Source organism: Macaca thibetana, chromosome X (genome assembly GCF_024542745.1).
Source record: "Macaca thibetana thibetana isolate TM-01 chromosome X, ASM2454274v1, whole genome shotgun sequence".
NCBI classification, from domain to species: domain Eukaryota; kingdom Metazoa; phylum Chordata; class Mammalia; order Primates; family Cercopithecidae; genus Macaca; species Macaca thibetana.
The window spans coordinates 23,585,298-23,609,086 of NC_065598.1; the positions used below are offsets into that span (position 1 = coordinate 23,585,298).

At 43.0% G+C, this 23,789-nt stretch overlaps 3 protein-coding genes across 6 annotated transcripts in view; 1 reads left to right on the forward strand and 2 right to left on the reverse strand.

The window, feature by feature from the left end:
- APOO (apolipoprotein O) overlaps positions 1–11,139 on the reverse strand; it is a 75,872-nt gene extending 64,733 nt beyond the window's left edge. For all 4 annotated transcript variants that reach the window (XM_050777382.1, XM_050777381.1, XM_050777380.1 and 1 more), the window contains exon 1: positions 10,853–11,139. In XM_050777382.1, the coding sequence (XP_050633339.1) occupies positions 10,853–10,861 (9 nt within the window). In that variant the 5' untranslated portion in view covers positions 10,862–11,139. The remainder of the gene's footprint in view (positions 1–10,852) is intronic.
- The window catches only part of ACOT9 (acyl-CoA thioesterase 9), a 397,499-nt gene that overhangs the window by 199,444 nt on the left and 174,266 nt on the right, over positions 1–23,789 (reverse strand). The gene's annotated exons all lie outside the window — the stretch shown is intronic.
- The window catches only part of CXHXorf58 (chromosome X CXorf58 homolog), a 33,854-nt gene continuing 21,229 nt past the window's right edge, over positions 11,165–23,789 (forward strand). The window contains exons 1-5 of the mRNA XM_050777374.1: positions 11,165–11,487; positions 14,026–14,161; positions 15,481–15,580; positions 20,144–20,238; positions 20,661–20,772. Coding sequence (XP_050633331.1) covers positions 14,046–14,161; positions 15,481–15,580; positions 20,144–20,238; positions 20,661–20,772 — 423 coding nt within the window. The 5' untranslated portion in view covers positions 11,165–11,487; positions 14,026–14,045. The remainder of the gene's footprint in view (positions 11,488–14,025; positions 14,162–15,480; positions 15,581–20,143; positions 20,239–20,660; positions 20,773–23,789) is intronic.

Here is a 23,789-nt window from a genome sequence, read left to right on the forward strand (position 1 = left end):
AGAGATGGGGGTCTCACTACATTTCCCAGGCTGGTCTCGAACTCCTGGCCTCAAGCAATCCTCCTGCCTTGGCCTCCCAAAGCGCTGGGATTACAGGTGTGAACCACCATGCCCAGTAAAGTTCAGACTTTAAACAATATAAAAAAACTCTTCCTGCTGGGGCAAATGTAGAACTATTTTATGAGAAATTTTTAATTCTTTAGTTCTGTACTACAGTAATTGGTATTTCCTAGTTCTTTCTCACCCACTATAAACAGACTACAATCTAAAGAGATAAGCAAAGAAAAAAATGAGACTGTTTTCGAGACTAATATTATCTTTTTCTCACAGAAAACCGAGTTTTATCTTATCTTTGGAGGGTAGAATTCACCACAAAATTAGGTCAGCAAAGCAAACAAAATGTCTCATCTGCAATTGTTTCATTTTCTAGTCTTTAAAAATAGCGATTAGATTTTATAAAATTCATGTAGAAAAATAATAAACTTGTGTGATAAACGGGAAGAAAACCTCAGGGCCAAAGAGTGAGATAATTGTTCATTTAGGCAGGTTTTGAGTCATCCAGTTGAGCTATACTGGTTTCAAAGACTTGGAACACAGATAATATGTAATTTATCAGGTTCAGAATTTATTTTGAACTTCCTCATCCAGACAGAAATTTACTGCTACCTAAGACTCCTACATATATATGCTTTTTTCTCTATTAGAATGGCATCCTGGGATCCACTCAATCTTTTCTGAATTAAGGGAACATAGGGAGGAAAAAATCATAAGGGAACATTTACTTCAAGTTTAGCTTTTCTAATGCATCTATGTTTTCAAGCAACTAATAAAATGTACATCATTTAATAGGAGAGCTATTCTGTCAAAGTAAAATCTATCTGGGCTGAGTATGCTGGCTCACACCTGTAATCCCAGCACTTTGGGAGGCCGAGGCAGGCAGATCCTTTGAGCCCAGGAGTTCAAGACTAGCCTGGGCAACAGGCTGAAGGTGAAACCCCTTCTCTACAAAAAATACAAAAAATTATCTGGGCATGGTGGCACGTGCCTATAGTCCCAGCTACCCAGGAGGTTGAGGTAGGATTGCTTGAGCCTGGGAGGTGGACGTTGCAGTGAGCTAAGATTGCACCACTGCACTCCAGCCTGGGCGACAGAGCATGACTCTGTCTCAAAAAAAAAAAAAAAAAAATCTATCTAGACACATGGCTCTGTCTCAAAAAACAAAAAAAATCTATCTAGACACAGGTTTCTATCTAGACATACGACTCTCAAAACAAAACTCTATCTAGACACAGGTTTCATATCTCTTTTTTTTGCGGGGGGGGATAGGGTCTCGTTCTGTCACTCAGGCTGGAATGCAGTGGCACGATCACAGCTCACTGCAGCCTCAACCTCCTGGGCTCAAGTGATCCTCCCATCTCAGCCTCTTGAGTAGCTGGGACTACAGGCAGGCGCCACCACACCCGGCTAATTTTTGCATTGTTTGTAGAGACGGGGTTTAACCAAGTTGCCCAGGCTGGCCTCGAACTCCTGGGCTCAAGGAATTCTCCTGCCTCAGCCTCCCAAAGTGCTGGGATTACAGGTGTGAGCCACCACGTCGGGCCTTGACCCAGGTTTCATATCTTAACAGCCCACCATGTGCACAGAGAACTCTGAACTCACTAATAAAAACTGCCTTCAACTTCATCTCAGTTACTCATGTGCATGCTTCTTCTTTAAGGAAAACTGTAAGCCTTTTTTGAAAAAAAAAAAAAAAAATCACATACAAGACTCAATTTGGCTGATGACCATCTGACCTCATAATGAAAATCTGCAAAAATAAGGAACAAAAACAAGGAAAGTAAATGTTTGGACTATACCCAGCAACTTCAACAGGACTCCCAGATGGTGTGACTCCACAAACAGGCTCAGTTCTATCTGCCAAGTGAGGTAAACCATTAACAGACAATTTAGGAAACTTCTTGGAGCCCTCATAATCACTTTTTGCTTACTTACTCACTCACCAGTCTAACCCATGTCACATGAATCAGCACCTCTAATAGGAGAGGAGACTCATTTCAGCAAGCACAAAGAAAAACAGGCTAGTTCACAAGGACTGAAGTTTGTGGAATGGGGGAAGAGAAAAAAGAACCTTTATTAGTTAGTTTCATATATCCTATTTTAAAAGACTGTTCAGAAGAAGGAATAGACATATCTGAAAAAAAAACTACTGGGAATTCCTCCACACTAAGGCAATGAACATGTACTTGTGGATCTATCTCTAGCTACCACAGAGGGGGCTCCTCATCCTCATGGAACCAAACAAAGAAGTCCTTAAGCGGGAGCCAGTGTGGGCTTTGAATAAAACACTCTGCATTGCTTCAAACAGCCAGAAATAGGAAGACAAAGGGTAACTGTACTTAAAGTGCCTTTAAAACAATATTCACTCAAAATTCAACTATACTATCCATAATGCATAAAGCTGTATCAGGAAAATATAGCTCAACAATCAAAGTTATAGGCTTTCAGCATACTGAAAACTCTACGACCCTTGCCCTACATTCCTGCTTCTCCAAGTTTTAGTGAACACCGAAAATAAGTTTAAAAACCTACCACATTAAGAAATTGGCACTGATTAAATTTTCTAACAAAACTGGCACGAGGCCATACAAAAATTAGGAAAAACTCAGCAAAAGTGAAAAATAAATAACTTCCAAATTCTAAAATATATCTTCAGACTAGGATTTTTTTGCCCCTGAAAATATATAAAGTTTCATGCTATATGAACTAACTGTAAAATTCCACTTAAGCATTAGTGGGGAAAATCAACTGATACACTCTAAAAATTCCTTTATTTTAAAGATCTTTTAGTACTTTCTTGTCGTATTAAAAATAAGTCTAAACTTTTTGAAACAGATATCTTTGCTATTGAGATTTATTATATACCTAATAACTTGCATTTATATATCTAATTTTAAATGTACAATACAAACAAACATGAAAGTTCATTTCCTAGCCTCTAAGAAGTCCCAGTCTAGCCTAGAAAGGACATGGGTGTAGAACACATATACATGTAGATTATAAATTAAACCTTTATGTCATAAAAGTCTATAAACATCAACACGCCTCATGGGGTAATCAATTCATTTATCATAAATGTCTGGTACATTATCTACTTTTTTCCTCCACTGTGTCTCTAATCTCCCCATTCTTTTAATGTATCGTTTTACCTCTTCTTTCTCCTCTTCCACTGTTAGTTACAACTGTGAGGCTATCTGCATTTTAGAAGTAGATAGAAGAATGCTACAGTGTCCTGAGCAGAATTCATTTCCAAATGATAAGTGAAATAACCCAAGTTAATTCACTTTTTAGAGTTGTTAAGTCCAGAGTGCTAACCTGCAAGCATAGATCACTTCAGTGGACAAATGGGATACAAGAGGAACAGAAAACACCTTACACTGATATAGTACTTTGTAGTTCACAGTTCTTTTCACGTATCATCTCATTTGAATCTCCCAACAACCCTGTGAGATACGGAGGGACATATCACTATCCCCACAGGATCATGATCAGAGGACGCTGAGAGATTAAGAAATCTCAACGGGCCGGGCGTGGTGGCTCATGCCTGTAATCCCAGCACTCTGGGAGGCCAAGGAGGGCAGATCACTTAAGGTCAGGAGTTCGAGACCAGTCTGGCCAACATGGTGAAACCCCATCTCTAATAAAAATACAAAAACTAGCCAGGCGTGGTGGTGCATGCCTGTAGTCCCAGCTACCTGGGAGGCTGAGGCAGGAGAACGGCTTGAACCCAGGAGTCGGAGGGTGCGGTGAGCCAAGACTGCGCCACTGCACTCCAGCCTGGGTGACAGGGCAAGACTCTGGTGCAAAAAAAAAAAAAAAAAAAAAAAGAAATCTCAACAAGGGCGCTCAGCCAGAAACACAACTAGAACCTGAGGCTGAAAAGATCGCATCCAGAGCTACAGAGCAGTTTTTTCTTTGTCTCTGTGATCTACTGTCTAACTTCTTTGAAAGGTAAGAAAGGAAAAAGAAACAACCAATTAATTCTGTACATAAAAAATGTATTTGTGTGAGTAAAAATGTAGTTACTATAATTCCTCAAGAATTCCCTTGAAGATGCTTAAACTGTTAGGGAAAAAAACCTTTATTATCTTTCCAAATATGTGGCTTTTAAAATAATGTTCAAGTATAAAAGTTACATTACTCTTCCAATTTACAGATGATTTTCCTTTTCCATTTAGCATTGTAATTCTCCCTCAGTTTGTACTAGTAACATACTAGTAACATGGTAAGAAAATTAATTTCAGGAAGACAGGCAATGTAAGTATTACACTAAGCCACAAAGAATGTGTGAGGTAATAACGCCTTATAGCCATGGACATGTTCACTCAGGCTCCTCAGTGTGGTGAGCTCTGAGTACAGGTCACATTACTTGTCCTTGAGGAAGGAAGTGACACAGACCAGTTTTCACTAGGCCACCTTCTTGCCCTGGAGGCTTCAGTTAGCAGCTGACGATTTCCCAATTTCCAGTCCACGTCTGAGGCAGGAAAAGTCCATACCCTTGGGTTCTATGTCAACTGATTTCCCCCTCCCAATGCCCAGATATTTCAACAAGCCCAACCCGCTCAAAACCAAACCGTCACCTCCCCTTCAAACCAAACTCAACCTTCTTCCACTTTCCCACCTCAATGAATAGTTCCCACAGTCAAAAGTCAAAAGCCTGGGCAGAATCCTCAATTTATCCTTCTCCCTCATCTGCCACATCCAACTGACTACCAGTTTTGAAATAAAAAATACTTTTGGAGAGCCCCAAGACTGTGCACTACCGTAACACTATGTTAGCAGCCTCTTACAAGATGCCAACTAAAAGTAACAGCTCACATTTCCTGAGCCCTTACTTTGAGTCAAGCATTGTTCTAAGCTTTGGGTAGGAATGAATTTAATCCACGCAATAATTTGAGGTTGGTAAGCATCTCATCCTTGTTTTACAAATGAGGAAGCAGCTACAGAAAACTTTAGTATCTCTCACAAGGAACACAATGAAGCCCAAGGTCTTAACATTGTTCTGAACTCTCTCACACTTCTGTGTCCTTGCATGCGCTTTTCTTCTCTGTTTGGAAGGCCCTTTCAACCTTGTCTGCCTAGCTCCAAAGGTCAGCATAGGCATGTTCTCTATAAAGCCTTCTGATGCCCCCTGCTGTTGCTCTTCCCTTTCTCTAAGCCAGTAGTTCTCAAGGCTGGCTGCTTGCTCCAAAAACTAGATGCCTAATCCTACCCCTAGAGATTTCTGATGTCATTGGTATAGGTTCTAGACTGGGCATTGGGACTTTTAAAAGCTCCCCAGGTGGCTCTAACATGCCAAGGTCAAGGTTGAAACCCACTGCATCGTAATGGACCTTTAATGTCTGTGCTGGTAACTGCATTGTAAGCTTCTGAAATGAAAGTTTCATAATCACCTTGGGGGGCTTTTTCAAAACTAGTGGTTCCTGGACTCCACCTAAAAAGTCAGTCAGAACCATGGGCAGGGGCTTCGAAACTGTCTCCTTGAATAATTCTGATGTGTGGCCAGATTTGGGACCTCTCTCCTAGATAAGAACTGGGTCTTTTCACTTGTACCCACCAGAGTCCAGCATGATGCCCAGCCCATAGTTGGACTAGGATAAAACCTGTATAATGAAGGAAATCTAATAATGTGAATCTGGGTATATGTATCCAATATTCAAACTCCTGCAGCAGCACAAGGATAAGCTGCTTCCTACAATGGAATGCGAATACTGGGCAGCTTTTCAAATGTGTTTTTTAATCCACCAATGCCCCCTAGTGACCTGAAGATGAATAACTATATCAAAACATTACAGTATATATTTTAAGTACAGTGTGTACTTAATATGCACATAACTAGTCAGACACATTGTACTTGTACCACCATTGTACTTTTACTACCAACACCTATACTATTAACTCCTTTGCCCTCCAGTTATAGTTGACCCAAGCTGTTAACTCCCAAATCCCGATCAATCCTACCGTTCACTCCACCCCCAGTCTGCACAAACATGCAGGAGGAGCGCTCTCAGTAGAGCCCTCAAAGGGTCTGGCCTATCTTTTTGTTCCTTGGTCAGTGCCAGTCCCAAATCCCACCACGTTCATAAAACCATCCATCTTGAAAACACAAGAACCATTCATCTACTGATTTGCCTCCATTCTTGCTATTCAAAGGGGACCAACGAAAACTACAGAACCCGGAGCTAGTCAAAAAATGGAGAATCTGGCCTGGTGCGGTGGCTCACGTCTGTAATCCCAGCATGGTGGGAGGCCGAGGCAGGCAGATCACAAGGTCAGGAGTTTGAGACCAGCCTGGCCAGCCTGGTGAAACCTCGTCTCTACTAAAAATACAAAAAATTAGCCAGACATGATGGCGTGTGCCTGTCAATCCCAGCTACTCAGGAGGTTGAGGCAGGAGAATTGCTTGAACCGGGAGGCAGAGGTTGCAGTGAGCAGAAACTGCACCACTGCATTCCCGCCTGGGTGATAGAGCGAGATTCCATCTCGGAAAAAAAAAAAAAAGGAGAATCTGAGGCCACATACCAGACCTACTGAATTGGAATCCATTTTAACAAGAGTCACATGCCCGTTAAAGTTTGACAAGCACTGGTTCTCAACTACTAGACCTAACATCACCATTTTATGACAAATATTTTGTGACACTCTTTTGGTATCCTGAAATAAAATTCATCACTAAGTTACATGCATAAGTCCAAAATGTAAATCAGTATAGTATGATGGTAGCATAAAGGTGAATAAAAAGGAAAGATTTATGTGAATTATATTTCAGTATGTAAATGTTCAACACAACTAAAGACATAAAGAACAACCCCATTTTCAGCTATAATTTTTGTAACGTTTAAAAAAAAAAAAAAAGAGGGCTGGGCACAGTGGCTCACGCCTGTAATCCCAGCACTTTGGGAGGCTGAGGCGGGCGGATCATGAGGTCAGGAGATCGAGACCATCCTGGCTAACACAGTGAAACCCCATCTCTACTAAAAATACAAAAAATTAGCCGGGCGTGGTGGCGGACGCCTATAGTCCCAGCTACTCGGGAAGCTGAGGCAGGAGAATGGCGTGAACCCGGGATGTGGAGGTTGCAGTGAGCCAAGATCGCACCACTGCACTCCAGCCTAGGCAACAGAGTGAGACTCCGTCTCAAAAAAAAAAAAAAAAAGAACAATCCCGCAAGTTTCCAAAATGTACCATTCTGTATAGTCGTACCATTCTATAGAGAACCACTGGTCTACAATCCCTCGCACCTTTCTTTTCCTTCCATCTGTTGGGTGGGAATCTCTCTTCCTTGCAAAGCTGAGGTATTCTCTCTAGAATCTTGACTGAACATATCCTTCTAGTTACCAAATTCTCTCTCCTTTCCTTGACAGTCAAGCTTATCAACCACCATAGTGTCCATTTACTCAGCCCTCAGTCACCAACCCAGGTTAATCTACCCTTCACTTCAATCAATAAACCTAAAGTTTAAGGATCATGAAAGCTTTCCAAAGTGCCCAAACGAACACACCTCATGATATCTAACTAACTCATATCTCATCTAGCTTATATCTCCGTCATGGACATTGTTGGTTGCATATCCAATCTCTATTCTCCCTCTTCCTTCCTAAAAGAACTCCATTGTGTTCATGAATGCATTCCTCTCCCCTGTGATTAAGTGATACCACCCTGGGTTGATCCTGTTAAGTCTAAGCCAATAAGATCATGTCATTCCTCTGACAACTGTTATAGGGTCAGACAACTGACCTAAGTTGGTCCAATCAGACTGAAGGACCAATTGTGGGAGTTTTTTCTCTCTCCTCCTCTTGCTCTAGAGAATGAGAAAGTGTGTATGCTACTGATAGTCATTTTGCAACCCTAAAGGAAACCAACCTGACTGTGGAAAGCCAAGAAGAGATGGGTCCTTGATGACACTGTTGACCAACCGAATCAGAACCTGGAATCCATTCTTCCTCTGGACTTTGTGAGAGAATTTTCCTTACTATTTAAGCAATTGGGTTTTCCCAGCTGAAAGTATCCTAATATAGCCATTTTTCCTTGAAACTTTTCTCTCTCGATTTTCTAAACATCACTCTTTTCTGCTCCTACTGCTACTTCTCAAGTCTGGCCTCCCCCTTTCCTCTGCCTACTCCTTATATTTTGGTGTCCTCCAAGGTTTGTTGTGATCTTTCTACTTTTCTACCCAAAGTGCACGTTCACCTGAAATAATCTCAGTTCAGTCAGGCGCAGTGGGTCACACCTGTAATCCCAACACTTTGGGAGGCTGAGGCGGGAGAATCACGAGATCAGGAGTTTGGAGATCGAGACCAGCCTGGCCAACATGGTGAAACCCCATCTTTACTAAAAATGCAAAAAAATTAGCTGGGTGTGGTGGCAGGCGCCTGTAATCCTAGCTACTGGGGAGGCTGAGACAGGAGAGAATCACTTGAACCCGGGAGGCGGAGGTTGCAGTGAGCCGAGATCGCACCACTGCACTCCAGCCCGGGCAACAGGGCCAGACTCTGTCTGAAAAAAATAATGATAACAATAATAATCATCTCAGCTCACTGTATCTTTCCCTTGACACATCAAAACTGAGTTTCCAGCACTTCCCCCAATGGAATACCACTGATGTTCCCCCGCTCATTTACCTGAAGAACTCCTACCTGTCTCAAAACTAAATTTAAGTGTCCCGTCTGTGAAGCCTTCTCTGAAGTCCCCAGGGGTTCTTTACCTTTTGTTGTGCCATGGACCTCTTTGGCCGTCGGTGAGACCTATAGACCCCTTCTCAAAATGATGCCTCTAATTGCATACAAAAAAGTGCCAACTATATTGAAATAATCTTATTTTTTAAACACAAATATCTGATATAAACAGTATGTGCTTCTTTACTAGCCCACTAAACAAAAAGATCTAGCAGTGAGTCTTATTAACTACCATAGTTCTGAAGTAGTAATGAGCATAAATGATATTTTGAGATCTGCAACAACTGTAATGTGATATGAAAATGTCTGTGACTTGTGCTGATACTGTGACTTCCACTGGTAACAGGTATTGCTAATACTACTGTGGTTTGTTAAGGTAGGAGCTTGTAAAATGAATGGCCCCAGTGAAGTGCACCAACTCATGTCTATGACCTTGTGTAGATCCCCACTGTATCAACTCTGGACTTGGCTGCGTGACTTGTTTTGACATCAGCAAACATGATGCTGTGTTTGTGCCTTGGGACTTGCCCTCTTGGAAGTCAGTAACCAAGTGAGGAAGTCCAAGCTAGGCACACGGAGGGGCACCAAGCCCCCAGACTTGCGAGTGAGGCCAACTTTCAGTCAAGCCACCAGCAGAACTACCCAGCCAACCCATAGATTTTGAGAAACAATTCTTGTTTTAAGGCACTGGTTTGCAGTGATTTGTTACCCAACAATAGATAATTGAAACATTACCCATAACTAAAGGAAGTGCTCAATTCCAATTGGAGATTGCTAAAAATAGTTATATTTTTTCCCCATCAGAGTTCAGGGACCCCCTGAAATTTATGTGCAGGTCCTTTGAGGAGCTGAGGGCCCCAGGTTAGAAACCCCTGGTTAAGCCAAGTGGATCCTGCTCTCCTTTTCACTACCTTACTACAGTGTTGGTACACATATAGTTAAACTGGCCACAGCATATCTTTCCTTGTTGTAACCCTGAAATGGAGCTGAGCTCCTAGCACATAACAGGTGTTTAATACACAAATTTATCAAATGAATGTTGATTATAGGATCTGTCTTCCTGACTAAACTGTGAGCTGCCTGAAAACAGAGTAAGAGCAAATACTAGGCCTTTTCCAAGTACTTTACACATACCAACTTACTTACTCCTTATAACAACCCTATGAGGTAGATGTTATTACACCAATTTCACCAAAAAAGAAGATAGGCACAGAGAAGGTAAGTGACTTGCCCAAGGTCACACAGCTAGAAAGTGGCAATGCCAGGACTAGAAGGCAGAATGCATGTTCTGATTTTACAGCCTTTATTAACGTACCCAAAGCACATTGCAGAGCTCAACAAAACTTTTAAATGAATACTACAATTCTGAGATTTCATTAGCACTATTTTATGGGTACTATGCTTCTTGAAGACTCAATTTTGTAGATTAATTTCTGGTAGCCTGTGATTTTTTATGACAAAATACATATAATTTACTTTTTAAAAAGTAGAATAATGGCTTTATACTACAGTGCAGATTTTCGAAATTAAGTCTTCATTGTAAAAGTCTATTTTTTTCCCAAAGGACACGAGTTCACAAAACGCAGGGAAGGGGGTCCACTGGTCCGTATTAAATAATGTTCCCTGGGGAGTGGAGCAAAGCTCCAGCTTTCGTCGTCACCCAGCCATCCCACCCCAGCCTCCCCCATACCCTGCACAGCTTCTCCTAAAATGACCCTCCCCCATCCACACATCAGGTTCTGAAACCTGACCCTGCCAGGCAACTAAAGCCGCGAACCCCGCAGTGCCCTGAGCTGGCCTCCCCCTACCCACGATCCCAAGAGGGCACCAGCCGAAGGGATGGGTACTTTGGGGGAAGGCACTTTACATTTTCAAAGTGTTTAATTCACGAAAGCACAACCCAAAGGGCCGCCCCCACCCACCCGGGGGTCTCTCGCCTCCGCCCGGCAGCCGCTCATCCACAGTAGACCAGTGAATGAACCGCGGGGCCGGGACGCAGCCGGCCCAGTGGCGGGAAAAGCCTCGGGCCTGGCCTGCGGAGAGGCCCCAAGAGAGCGCGGGGAGGGCTCGGGCAGCCGGGAGGGGGCGGTGACAGCTGTGACCCGGCTCCACGCTCTCACCTTGAACATGTCGCTAGCAGCGGTAGCTCCGGCAGGGTCACCCCGGCCTCGGCCACGCCCACTACAGAGAGGTGACTACGGAGGCCCGGTAGGGCCTTGATTTCTCCAACCGCAAGCGGGCCGCGGTGCGGGTAACGGCCGTACTGCAAACTCGGTGCGGCGAAGGCTTAGTTCAATCACCCCGTTCTAGAAGCCGCGTCGCTGAGCTGCAGCGCGTCGCGCCCGGGCGGCGGATGAACGCAAACCCCGCCCTCCAAGAGGCTCCGCCCCTGCGCCGGCGGTTGCTAGGCGGCAAGAAAGCGCCGGCTCTGTGTGGGTGGTACGCGGAGGCGCGAGGAGGGAGGTGCCTGGCGTCGCGCGGCGCTGGGAAACTGTCTTTGCCGCGGCGACCGGGCGCCCAGCGGCGTGGACTGGGATTTCTGTGAGCAGAGGCTGCCGGGAGGGGGCGCTTGGAGGGTCTCGGGCGACTTCGAAAGCCTCGCAGCCGGAAGCCGCCGGTTGGCGGCCTGGATTTATCTTACGAAAGGTTTTAACCGTGGACTGGAGGTTTCTCAGGTTTTAAATTTAAACTAATATGCTGTGTCCTTTAATCGGAAAAGGCTCTGACCTTATTTTTTCCCTTTAAGAAACAAGCGGTAAGCCTCCTCTCTGGGAATCAAATGTTTGTCCCTTAATACTTGTAGAAGTAAATGATAATGGCAATAATTATCTTATTAACAAGAGTAACAAGCACTGATACAGCACTTTGATATGCGCAGTCATGATCTAAGTTCTTTATTCACATTTATCTAATCTTTCCAACGACGAAAGTAGGTGGGCATGGTTATTATTCCTAATACATACATGAAGAAACTGAGGCACATAGAAGTAATTTGTACGAGACCACACAGAAAGTGGGAAGCTAGGATCCAAACCCATTAGTCTGCCTTTGAAACCTGTGTTCTAGCCAAAACAATTGTTTCACTGTCTCATAATGAGGATGTATTTCCTATTTCATTCTGTATTTCTGCCCTAATCCTATAAAAAGTGTAAGCCCTATCCGGGCGGGCATCTGGAAAAATTTGGAATTTGTGCAGTGATGTGCCACTGCCCTCCAGCCAAAGACCACTAGGGGCACACCTGTAGTTGAAGAAAATGGGTTTCTCATTGCTCCAAGGAGAACGCACATGTAGGAACACAGTGGCATATTTCAGTAAAAGAGTTAGATTTATTATAGGATTTGGGCTTTGGTTCGGTGATTTTGGGGTACGTTCAAGGAAGCAGGAGCTTTGCTCTGGATCGGGTGTTGTTAGGAAGCAGTGGTAACACCAAGGCCCAGCTGTGACTGCCAGCCAACTCCCAGATGTTAAGGGCTGCTTTTCTCTTTCTTAAGAGGATTGTATATTCCAAGGCATCCCCAAGGAGAAATATTGAATAGACTCAGAAGGCTCTCTGCATCAGCAGTGTAACATCACACATACGTAAAAGTGTGAAACATATTGATAAATTAGGGCAGAAGGTCTTAATTCATGGGGTGTGCGAACTTGTATGGGGGAAAAAATGACAACTTCATTTTCACTAACCTCTAACTGAACTTTGTTTCTTTCAATTATAGTGTAGACAACAAGCCACAGTAGTATTAGCATTGATGACTTTGTCATCAATGGAAAGCACAGATATTTTCATGTTACATTGCAGTCATGTCAGAGATCTTGAAATATTTACGCTCATTACTGCTTCAAAAATACAGTAGTCATTAGAGCTCATTTAATGCATTAAGACACATTTACTATAATTTTGTTTTAAAAAATATTTTAATGATTTCAGTATAATTGGAACACTTTGTAATCCTATGTATGTTATGCGGTTTGTTTTTTGTTTTTTGTTTTTTTGAGACGGAGTCTCACTCTGTCGCCCAGGCTGGAGTGCAGTGGCACGATCTCCACTCACTGCAAGCTCCGCCTCCCGGGTTCACGGCATTCTCCTGCCTCAGCCTCCCATGTAGCTGAGACTACAGGCGCCCGCCACCCCGCCCAGCTAGTTTTTGTATTTTTAGTAGAGACGGGGGTTTCACCGTGTTAGCCAGGGTGGTCTCGATCTCCTGACCTCGTGATCCGCCCGTCTCGGCCTCCCAAAGTGCTGGGATTATAGGAGTGAGCCACCGCGCCCGGCCATGTTATGCGTTTTAAAGAGATCTGTCCCTAGGGGGTCCATGGCACCAAAAGAAATGATAACGAGCCCCTGGTTGAGTAACAAAGACCAAGCAGTGACTAAGAATTTGGGAGCTGCATCCAAATTGGAGTATTACTGCATCCAGATTGGATGCTTTAAAGAATAGAAAGTTGGAGGTGGAATCAGAAATTTAGTGTATACCCTCTCACTTTACCAAGGAGGGAACTGAACCACTGAGAGGTTAAGTGAATTGCTCAAAGTCTCACTGCTATTTGATGATAAAACTGGGACAAAACGTTTTTAGACAAACATGTAAAAACTCTCCGCTGTGCTAGGCACTGAGGACTCCATAGTCAACAAGATGCCTCCTGCCCTCAATGAGCTTGTTGGTAGACAGCTGGGGAGTGATGAGATTGAATTATTGAGTTAAAAAGTTAACTCCGGGTGTAGTGTGGAAGATGAATAAGAGGAGAAAAAGACTGGAGACAGACCAGTTATAAGGCTGTGGATAGATTTATTTGTCTTTTCCATATACCATATAATATTTTTAGTACACAATGTAAACTGTAAGCAACTTTAAGAGATCCACAATGCCTTCTTTTTTTTTTTTTTTTTTTGAGACGGAGTCTCGCTCTGTCGCCCAGGCTGGAGTGCAGTGGCCGGATCTCAGCTCACTGCAAGCTCCGCCTCCCGGGTTCACGCCATTCTCCTGCCTCAGCCTCCCGAGTAGCTGGGACTACAGGCGCCCGCCACCTCGCCCGGCTAGTTTTTTGTATTTTTTTTAGTAGAGACGGGGTTTCACCGTGTTAGCCAGGATGGTCTCGATCTCCCGACCTCGTGATCCGCCCGTCTCGGCCTCCCAAAGTGCTGGGATTACAGGCTTGAGCCACCGCGCCCGGCCCCAATGCCTTCTTTTTTAAAGGATTCAGAATTAGTACAACAATCATAAGGCACTTGAGTCTTGTCCAAACAGTGTAATAGTATAAATTATGACCTCAAGGGCTTAATTTATGTACTTTCAGATTACTTCATTGGAGGGAAAATGAACCGTTCCTCAAATGTACCAGGTAAAGGTATTCTGAAATCAGGTACAAAATCCTTAGGAAAAGTTCGCAGAGTACGTTTCGCAAATGCACCAAATTCAAGATCATTACTATCGTAAGTACCCGTATTTTGCCTTGTGTTATTTTCCACAACTGTACAGTTTCCAAACAGTACTTATCCAGATAATTTCAAATGCTTCTTGTTTTGTAAATCAGAGATTTTGTGTTTTAAAATTACTTTCAAATTGAATAATTATAATTGCATTTTCTAATTTACAAAGCATATTAACACACATCTACTCGATCCTGATACAACCTTGTGAAACAATTTTTATATTTTATAAATGAAATAGTAGCAACCGGGAGAAGGTAAGTGGTTTGAAGAAAGTTAACAGCTAATAAATGGCATCAGATAGGATTCAAAGGTTTGTCTCCATACTTCAGGCTTTTTCCTTTTTTTTGAGATGGAGTCTCGCTGTGTCGCCCAGGCTGGAGTGCAGTGGTGCGATCTCGGCTCGCTGCAACCTCCATCTGCCGGATTCAAGCAATTCTCCTGCCTCAGCCTCCCGAGTAGCTGAGATTACAGGCGTGCACCACCATGCATGTCAATTTTTATATTTTTAGTAGAGACGGGGTTTCACCATGTTGGCCAGGCTGGTCTCGATCTCCTGGCCTCAGGTGATCCCTCCCGCCTCGGCCTCCCAAAGTGCTGAGATTACAGGCGTGAGCCACTGCACCTGGCCTAGCCTTTTCTTCTTTATATCTTGTAGCTTGCATTTTGCCAGCCAATGGGTAGCATTATGCAGGAGTACCTGTCTTTGTACATAGCACTGTAAGGGGTAATGACGGAGTGAGAAGGTATGAAGGAGGAGACCCCTACAACCTGCCAGTGCTGGGATATGACCAAAAGTAGAATAATTCTGACTTGACCTGGATGAGCCTGGTTCAAGCAAAGATCAGAGAAGGAAGTTTCTTTTTCTAGGGCGTAGTCGTCCATCCCCAGAAGAGAACTGGGCCTCCTGTAACTTTGACTATTCCCCATTCCATTTTCATAGCACTTGAACTAGTTGTACGTTTCATTTCAGGTCGTGAATGTTTTTGGGAAGTGAGCTTGTCTCCTCACACTTTTTATTTATAATATATATGCCTCTTAATGATACATTTATATTTTATATGCCTTTTGATGATAAAGTTTTAGCCAGGACTTTTTTTTTTAAATCTCAGGGGAAATCTCCTCAAGTATTTCATATCCTCATTCTGAGTAGGTTCTGCAAATGACCACTTCCAATTACCACATCCAAATGTTCCTCATTAGGTCAGTCTTAGAGTGGAGGATGGGGAGGTACAGGAGGAGGAAGCATAAATTGATAGTTCTCTAAGGTTTTAGGAAAATGAAAACTACTTTATAAATATTAACCTCTTTTTTTCTCTCAGAATGCTTAAAGACATTTCAGCTCAAATAATACAGAGGGCTTGGTTATCTCATACAAACAAAATGATATTTCGACTCCTGAAACACGCAATTTGTGCAGCGGTAAGTAGTTTGCTTTTTTTTTCTCTGATGGATTTAATTGTCAAGCCAAAAGATCTATTAATTAAAGATCGAATAGATAACCTTCTTTATCTCTTTTTTTTTTTTTTTTTTTTTTTTTGAGACGGAGTCTCGCTCTTTCACCCAGGCTGGAGTGCAGTGGCACAATCTTGGCTCACTGCAACCTCTGCCTCCCGGGTTCAAGTGATTCTCCTGCCTCAGCCTCCTGAGTAGCTGGGATTACTGGCACCTGCCACCACACCCGGCTAATTTTTTGTATTTTTAGTAGAGACGGGATATCACCATGTTAGCCACGATGATCTCGCTCTCCTGACCTTGTGATCTTCCTGCCTCAGCCTCCCAAAATGCTGGGATTACAGGCTTGAGCCACCACACCCGGCCCTTTTTTTATCTCCTATTTGGATCTAATAATATTGCATGGAGTTCTGGAATTGTTTTTTCTGTTATCCCTAAATGAATATTTCTGGATTTTTTGAAATGTGGATGACTATTATTTTTTCTGAAATTAATATACTGCTTGTTTTGTTTTGTTTTTAAATTTGATTCCTTATTTGAAAATGTGAAACAGTTCTCTTCCAACAATAAAAAAACTCCGAATCTGTAAGGTACAGTGTCTCACACCTGTAATCCCAGCACTTTGGGAGGCCAAGGCAGGGAGGGCCAGGAGTTCAAGACCAGTCTGGCCAACATTGAGAAATGCTTTCTCTACTAAAATACAAAAAGATAGCCAGGCGTGGTGGCATGCACGTGTAGTCACAGCTACTTGGGAGGCTGAGGCAGGAGAATTGCTTGAACCCAGGAGGCACAGGTTATGGTGAGCTGAGATCATGCCACTACACTCCAGCCTGGGCAGCAGAGTGAGACTCTGTCCCCCCTCAAAAAGCTCTGAATTAAAAGTTCCCTTACCTTTCATCCAGCAATTTTACCTCTTAGAATCTATTCTACAATACATATACAATTTGATTGCACCATTGTTTGTAACAGCAAAGGAAGTAAACTGTATAATATCTAGTGATAGGATGCTGGTTAAATAAATGTTGCTGCTTTTATTTTTTTTTGTTTTTTTTATTTATTTTTTTTTTGAGACGGAGTCTCGCTCTGTTGCCCAGGCTGGAGTGCAGTGGCTGGATCTTGGCTCACTGCAAGCTCCGCCTCTCGGGTTTACGCCATTCTCCTGCCTCAGCCTCCCGAGTAGCTGGGACTACAGGCGCCCGCCACCTCACCCGGCTAGTTTTTTGTATTTTTTAGTAGAGACGGGGTTTCACTGGGTTAGCCAGGATGGTCTCGATCTGCTGACCTCGTGATCCGCCCGTCTCGGCCTCCCAAAGTGCTGGGATTACAGGCTTGAGCCACCGCGCCCAGCCATGTTGCTGCTTTTATAGTGTTAAACTTTGCAGCTTTAACATGATTATGCAATAGAAAGAAAAAGGAAGATAGCTCATCAGTTAAAAAAGCAAGCACCAGACAGTATGAAGAATATGATCCTACTTGAATGAAAAACAAAACCAAAAAAAAAAAAAATGCATATCCCCCCTCCTCCAGAAAGCAACTCTGGCAACCTTAGCAGAGCCTTCCTTGGTATAGTACCAAATATTCTAATAAAACAACCTATAAATCCAGTAGTCTATTACTAGTGATACTCTTTTTTTTTTTTTTCTTGAGATGAAGTCTCACTCTGTCGCCCAGGCTGGAGTGCAGTGGCATGATCTTGGCTCACTGCAACCTCCACCGCCCAGGTTCAAACGATTATCCTGCCTCAGCTTCCCTAATAGCTGGGACTACAGGTGCGTGCCACCATGCCCAGCTAATTTTTTCTTTTTTTGTATTTTTAGTAGAGACAGGGTTTCACCATGTTAGCCAGGCTGGTCTCGAACTCCTGACCTCAGGTGATTTGCCCGCCTCAGCCTCCCAAAGTGCTGGGATTGCAGGCATGAACCACCACACCTGCCCAATTAGTGATACTCTTAAGGGAATTTTAGCAGCTCTGAAAAAAATAATAAAGTCTGAGCAATGTATACACCATTCATCTGACCCACAAACCTATTTCTGATGTCAGTAAAAGCAGAATACGGCCGGGCACAGTGGCTCACGCCTGTAATCCCAGCATGAGCTGGGATCTTTAGGAGGCCGAGGCGGGTGGATTGCCTGAGGTCAGGAGTTTGAGACCAGTCTGGCCAACATGGTGGAAACCCATCTCTATTAAAAATACAAAAAAATTAGCTGAGCGTGGTGGGGTGTGCCTGTAATCTCAGCTACTCGGGAGGCTGAGGCAGGGGAATTCCTTGAACCAAGGAGGTGGAGGTTGTAGTGAGCCGAGATTGCGCCACTGCACTCTAACCTGGGTGACAGAACAAGACTCCATCTGAATACTTCGGAGAAAACCCACCCAGGTAAACTCCTGACATTTCAGGTCTATTATCCATTGTCTTCAAATATGGAACTTGTATTTAATTTTATAATGCTGGTTTCATAGTATTTTTAGACTCTTCTGTAACAGAAGGAAATTCTTTTTTATCTGTTATAGTAATGCTTTAAGTTAATACCTTAAATTAATAATGTTTTATCCTTTTAAAAGCTATTTATTTATTTATTTTGAGATAGAGTCTCACTCTGTCACCCAGGCTGGAGTGCAGTGGCATGATCTCGGCTTACTGCAACCTCTACCTCCCAAGTTCAAGCAATTCTCCTGCTTCAGCCTCCAAAGTAGCTTGGACTACAGGCACCCGCCATCACGCCCGGCTAATTTTTGTATTTTTAGTAGAGACGGAGTTTCACCATGTTGGCCAGGTTGGTCTCGAACTCCTGACCTCAGGTGATCCTCCTGCTTTGGCCTCCCAAAGTGCCAGAATTATAGGTGTGAGCCACAGCACCCAGCCTAAAAGCCCTTTAGTGTACATTTTTATGTGATTATCTTAAGCATAAAGGGGTTGTTTGGGATTGTTTGGGGGAAAGAGTTGGGGCTTTAGAGTCAAACAGAACTAAATGAATCCTGGCTTCCCAATTTACTACCTGTATGCCTTTTTATAAATTACAAAAATTCCCTGAGCCTCAACCTTCTCTTCTGTAAAACAGGCATGATAACAGTCTCATAATGGGCCAGGTGCAGTGGCTCACACCTGTAATCCCAGCACTTTGGGAGGCTGAGGTGGGTGGATCACCTGAGGTCAGGAGCTCGAGACCAGCCTGACCAACATGAAGAAACCCCATCTCCATTAAAAATACAAAATTGGCCGGGCGCGGTGGCTCAAGCCTGTAATCCCAGCACTTTGGGAGGCCGAGACGGGCGGATCACGAGGTCAGGAGATCGAGACCATCCTGGTTAACACGGTGAAACCCCGTCTCTACTAAAAAATACAAAAAAATTAGCCGGGCGCGGTGGTGGGCGCCTGTAGTCCCAGCTACTCGGGAGGCTGAGGCAGGAGAATGGCCTGAACCCGGGAGGCGGAGCTTGCAGTGAGCTGAGATCCAGCCACTGCACTCCAGCCTGGGCGACAGAGCGAGACTCTGTCTCAAAAAAAAAAAAAAAAAAAACAAAACAAAAAAAAAAATACAAAATTAACCCGGCATGGTGACACATGCCTGTAATCCCAGCTACTCAGGAGGCTGAGGCAGGAGAATCGCTTGAACCCAGGAGGTGGAGGTTGCAGTGAGCTGAGATCGTGCCATTGCACTCCAGCCTGCTTGGTGGCTCACACCTGTAATTCCAGCACTTTGGGAGGCCAAGGCAGGTGGATCACAAAGTCAGGAGTTTGAGGCCAGCCTGGCCAATATGGTGAAACCCTGTCTCTACTAAAAAAATACAAAATTAGCCAGGCGTGGTGGCAGGTGCCTGTAGTCCCAGCTACTCGGGAGGCTGAGGCAGGAGAATTGCTTGAACCTGGGAGGCAGAGGTTGCGGTGGGCGGAGGTTGCGGTGGGCAGAGGTTGCAGTGAGCTGAGATCGCGCCACTGCACTCCAGCCTGGGCGACAGAGTGAGACTCCGTCTGAAAACGAACAATTCTCATAGTGTTGCTGGTGTAAGGATTAAATGAGCTGATGTATATAAGGCACCTAACATAGTATATGGTGCATAAAAGGTACTTAAAAGCTAGTAACTTATTACTATTGTCATCCTCATCTTACAGTGATTCATTCAACAAATACTTGTTAAGCATCTGCTGTGTTCCAGGCACTGTATTAGATGCTAGGAATATAGTGGTAAAGAGAAAAGCCACCATGCCTACCTTCATGAAGTTTACAGTCTAGTAGGAGGCACAAACAAGTTAATAAGTAATTATAATATATTGTGAAAAGTGCTGTCATAGGGAAATAATAGTACCTTTGATCTCAAAGAGGGACAGATACCCAAACTTGGAAGCAAAAATGATTAAGTAACTGGCTTAAGGCTACACAGATGGTAAGTGGAGGTGCCAAAACAAAAACCCACCCCTTCAGAACTCCAAGGCTAGCGTACTGTTCACTTTACCACGTTGCCTCTGTTATAGTCCATAAATTATGTCTGGGTGGGATACTGCTTTCCCTTTACAGTTCTGTCCTCTATTTCAGGAATTCTGTGTGACACATGAAATACTGAAGAAAGTGTCCCCCTTAGAGGCTAAGCTTATTAAGGATCCTACCATGCAGTGTAAAATTAGATTCAGGTAATGTATCTATGCTGATTTATTTCAAGAAGTACTTAGTTAATACGAGGAAATCTTAGATATGGATTTTTTTAATCCTCATAACTTCTCAGAACTTAATTACAAAGTAAATGTGTTATCTTTATTTACATTTGTTATGTGAAGAAACTGAGGCATGACTCTGTGGCTAAAAGTTGCGATGAGAGTAGCTCTCATCTCCCATTCGGTATTCAGTCTTACACAGGTGTGAGAATAGTTGTGAGCACACCAAAGTGTGGGTCTTACCTCCTACGTGATCCATTTAATTACCAGTTCTTTATATGCTCTGACATAGCTTTTACCCTGTACGCAAGAAACTATACGAACTATCTTAAGTATAAGGGGGAAAAGCAACTGAGCCCAAAACCTGATGCCAAATAACTAATTTTTTATCTTTATTTCAGATTTAGAGGTGAAACGTTTCCACCTTTCATCGTGTTTAAAATTTTTCTTCATACTGATGGCCACGGTTACAAGTATTTTAGCGGAAAAAATGTATTAATGCCGTCAAGTGAGGTGACGTTTCATGATGTACATTTTATGTTAATTTAGCTTCTTAACATTTATGTAGTATCTGAATTGCATTCAAATTATACAGAATTAGTTATTTCACCATGAAACAGCCCACCAGGTAGTGTGTGTGTGTGTGTGTGTGTGTGTGTGTTTTAAGCACCATGTTTCAAAGTGTCTCCACTTATTACCTAAAAATAAATTTGGAGTGAATTACTTAATTAAGACTCTAGAAAATATCCATCCATTTTTTGTATTAAAATTTTGATTTGTTAATAATAGACTAGGCCAGGCACAGTGACTGATGCCTGTAATGCTAGCACTTTGGGAGGCCGAGGTGGGCAGATCACCTGAGGTCAAGAGTTTGAGACCAGCCTGGCCAACGTGGTGAAATCCCGTCTCTACTAAAGATATAAAAATTAGCCAGGTATGGGCCGGGCGCGGTGGCTCAAGCCTGTAATCCCAGCACTTTGGGAGGCCGAGATGGGCGGATCACAAGGTCAGGAGATCGAGACCATCCTGGCTAACACGGCGAAACCCCATCTCTACTAAAAACACAAAAAATTAGCCGGGCGAGGTGGCGGCGCCTGTGGTCCCAGCTACTCGGGAGGCTGAGGCAGGAGAATGGCGGGAACCCGGGAGGCGGAGCTTGCAGTGAGCTGAGATCTGGCCACTGCACTCCAGCCTGGGCGACAGAGCGAGACTCCGTCTCAAAAAAAAAAAAAAAAAAAAAAAAAAAAATTAGCCAGGTATGGTGGCACATTCCTGTGATCCCAGCTACTCGGGAGGCTGAGGCAGGAGAATCGCTTGAACCCAGGAGGCAGAGGCTACAGTGAGCCAAGATCGTACCACTGCACTCCAGCCTGGGTGACATAGTGAGATTCCATCTCAAAATAAAAAAAAGACTAAAATTGGTGAGGGCTCTTAAATTATGCAGAACATTTAATGCCATTTTATTTGTTTTAATGGAATGTTATTGTTTCTTTGATTCTGGTAGCACATTTAGAAACAAAATTTGCTGGACTATGCTTTTGAAAATGAACTTTCAGCCGGGCGCAGTGGCTCACGCCTGTAATCCCAGCACTTTGGGAGGCCAAGGCGGGCAAATCACCTGAGGTCAGGAGTTCGAGACCAGCCTGGCCAACGTGGTGAAACCCTGTCTTTACTAAAAATACAAAAATTAGGCGAGCGTGGTGGTGCATGCCTGTAATCCCAGATACTCGGGAGGCTGAGGCAGGAGAACTGCTTGAACCCAGGGGCAGAGGTTGTGGTGAGCTGAGATCGCACCACTGCACCCCAGCCTGGGCAACAGAGTGAGACTCTATCTCAAAAAAAAAAAAAAAAGAAAAAAAAAAGAAAATGAACTTTCAAAATATTTATCCTTTTTTCACATGAATTATCATCATACTTATTTATTTATTTCTTTATTTTGAGACAGAGTTTTGCTCTTGTTGCCCAGGCTAGAGTGCAATGGTGCGATCTCAGCTCACCACAACCTCTGCCTCCCAGGTTCAAGCGATTCTCCCGCCTCAGTCTCCCGGGTAGCTGGGATTACGGGCATGCGCCACCACACCTGGATAATTTTTGTATTTTTAGTAAAGATGGGGTTTCACCATGTTGGCCAGGCTGGTCTCGAACTCCTGACCTCAGGTGATTTGCCCGCCTCAGCCTCCCAAAGTGCTGGGATTACAGGCATGAGCCACCACGCCTGGCACTCTCCCCATACTTTTAAGTTTCATGAATATTCACCACAAATTGTGTCTACAGTACGGGAATCACCTGGGAATCTTGTTAAAATGCTGCCGCTGCTGCTGGTCCATAAACCACACTTTTTAAAAAATTCATTCAGCCACTCTATATCTTTTGATTGGAGAGTTTAGTCCATTTACATGAATGTTATTACTGATAAGTACAGACTTAGTTTTGCCATTTTCTTATTTGTTCTGGTTGTTTTGTTGTTTTTTTCTCTTCCTTCTTTCCTTCCTTCCTGCCTGCCTTTTAGTGAAGGTGATTTTCTCTGGTGGTATGTTTTAATTTCTTGCTTTTTATTTTTTGTGTATCTGTTGTATGTTTTTGGATTTGAGGTTACCATGAGGCTTGCAAACAATATCTTCTAACCCATTATTTTAAACTGATGACAGGTTAACACAGATTGCATCAACAAACAAACTCCGTCTCAAAAAAACAAACAAAAAAAACAAAAAAAAATCACAAGCAAAGAGAAACCAAGTAAAAACTCTGCACTTTAACTTCATCTCCCCACTTTTTAACCTTTTGTTGTTTCTGTTAATATCTTATTGTATTATGTCTTGAAAAGTTATTGTAGTTATTATTTTTGATCAGTTCATCTTTTAGTCTTTCTATTCAATATATGAGTAGCTTACACACTACAATTGCAATGTTATAATACTCTGTTTTTCTGTGTACTTACTATTACCAGTGAATTTTGTAGTTTCAGATGATTTCTTATTGTTTATTAATGACCTTTTCTTTCAGATTGAAGAATTCCCTTTAGCATTTCTTGTAGGACAAGTATGTTATTGACAAAATTCCTAAGCTTTTGTCTGAGAAAGTCTTTCTCCTTCATGTTTGAAGGATATTTTCACTGCATATACTATTCTAGGATAAAAGTTTTTTTTTTTTTTCCTTCAGCACTTTAAATATGTTACATCACTCTCTCAGCCTGTAAGGTTTCCAATGAGAAGTCTGCTGCCAGACGTATTGGAACTCCTTTGCATGTTGTTTGTTTCTTTTCTCTTGCTGATTTCAGGATTCTTTCTTTATCCTTGACCTTTGGGAGTTTGATTATTAAATACCTTGAGGTAGTCTTTGGGTTAAATCTGCTTGGTGTTCTGTAACCTTCTTTACTTGAATATTGATATCGGTCTCTGAATTTGGGAAGTTCTCTGCTATTATCCCTTTGAATAAACTTTCTACCCTGATCTATCTCTACCTCCTTTTTAGGGCCAATAATTCTTAGATTCACCCTTTTGAGGCTATTTTCTAGATCTTGTAGGGATGCA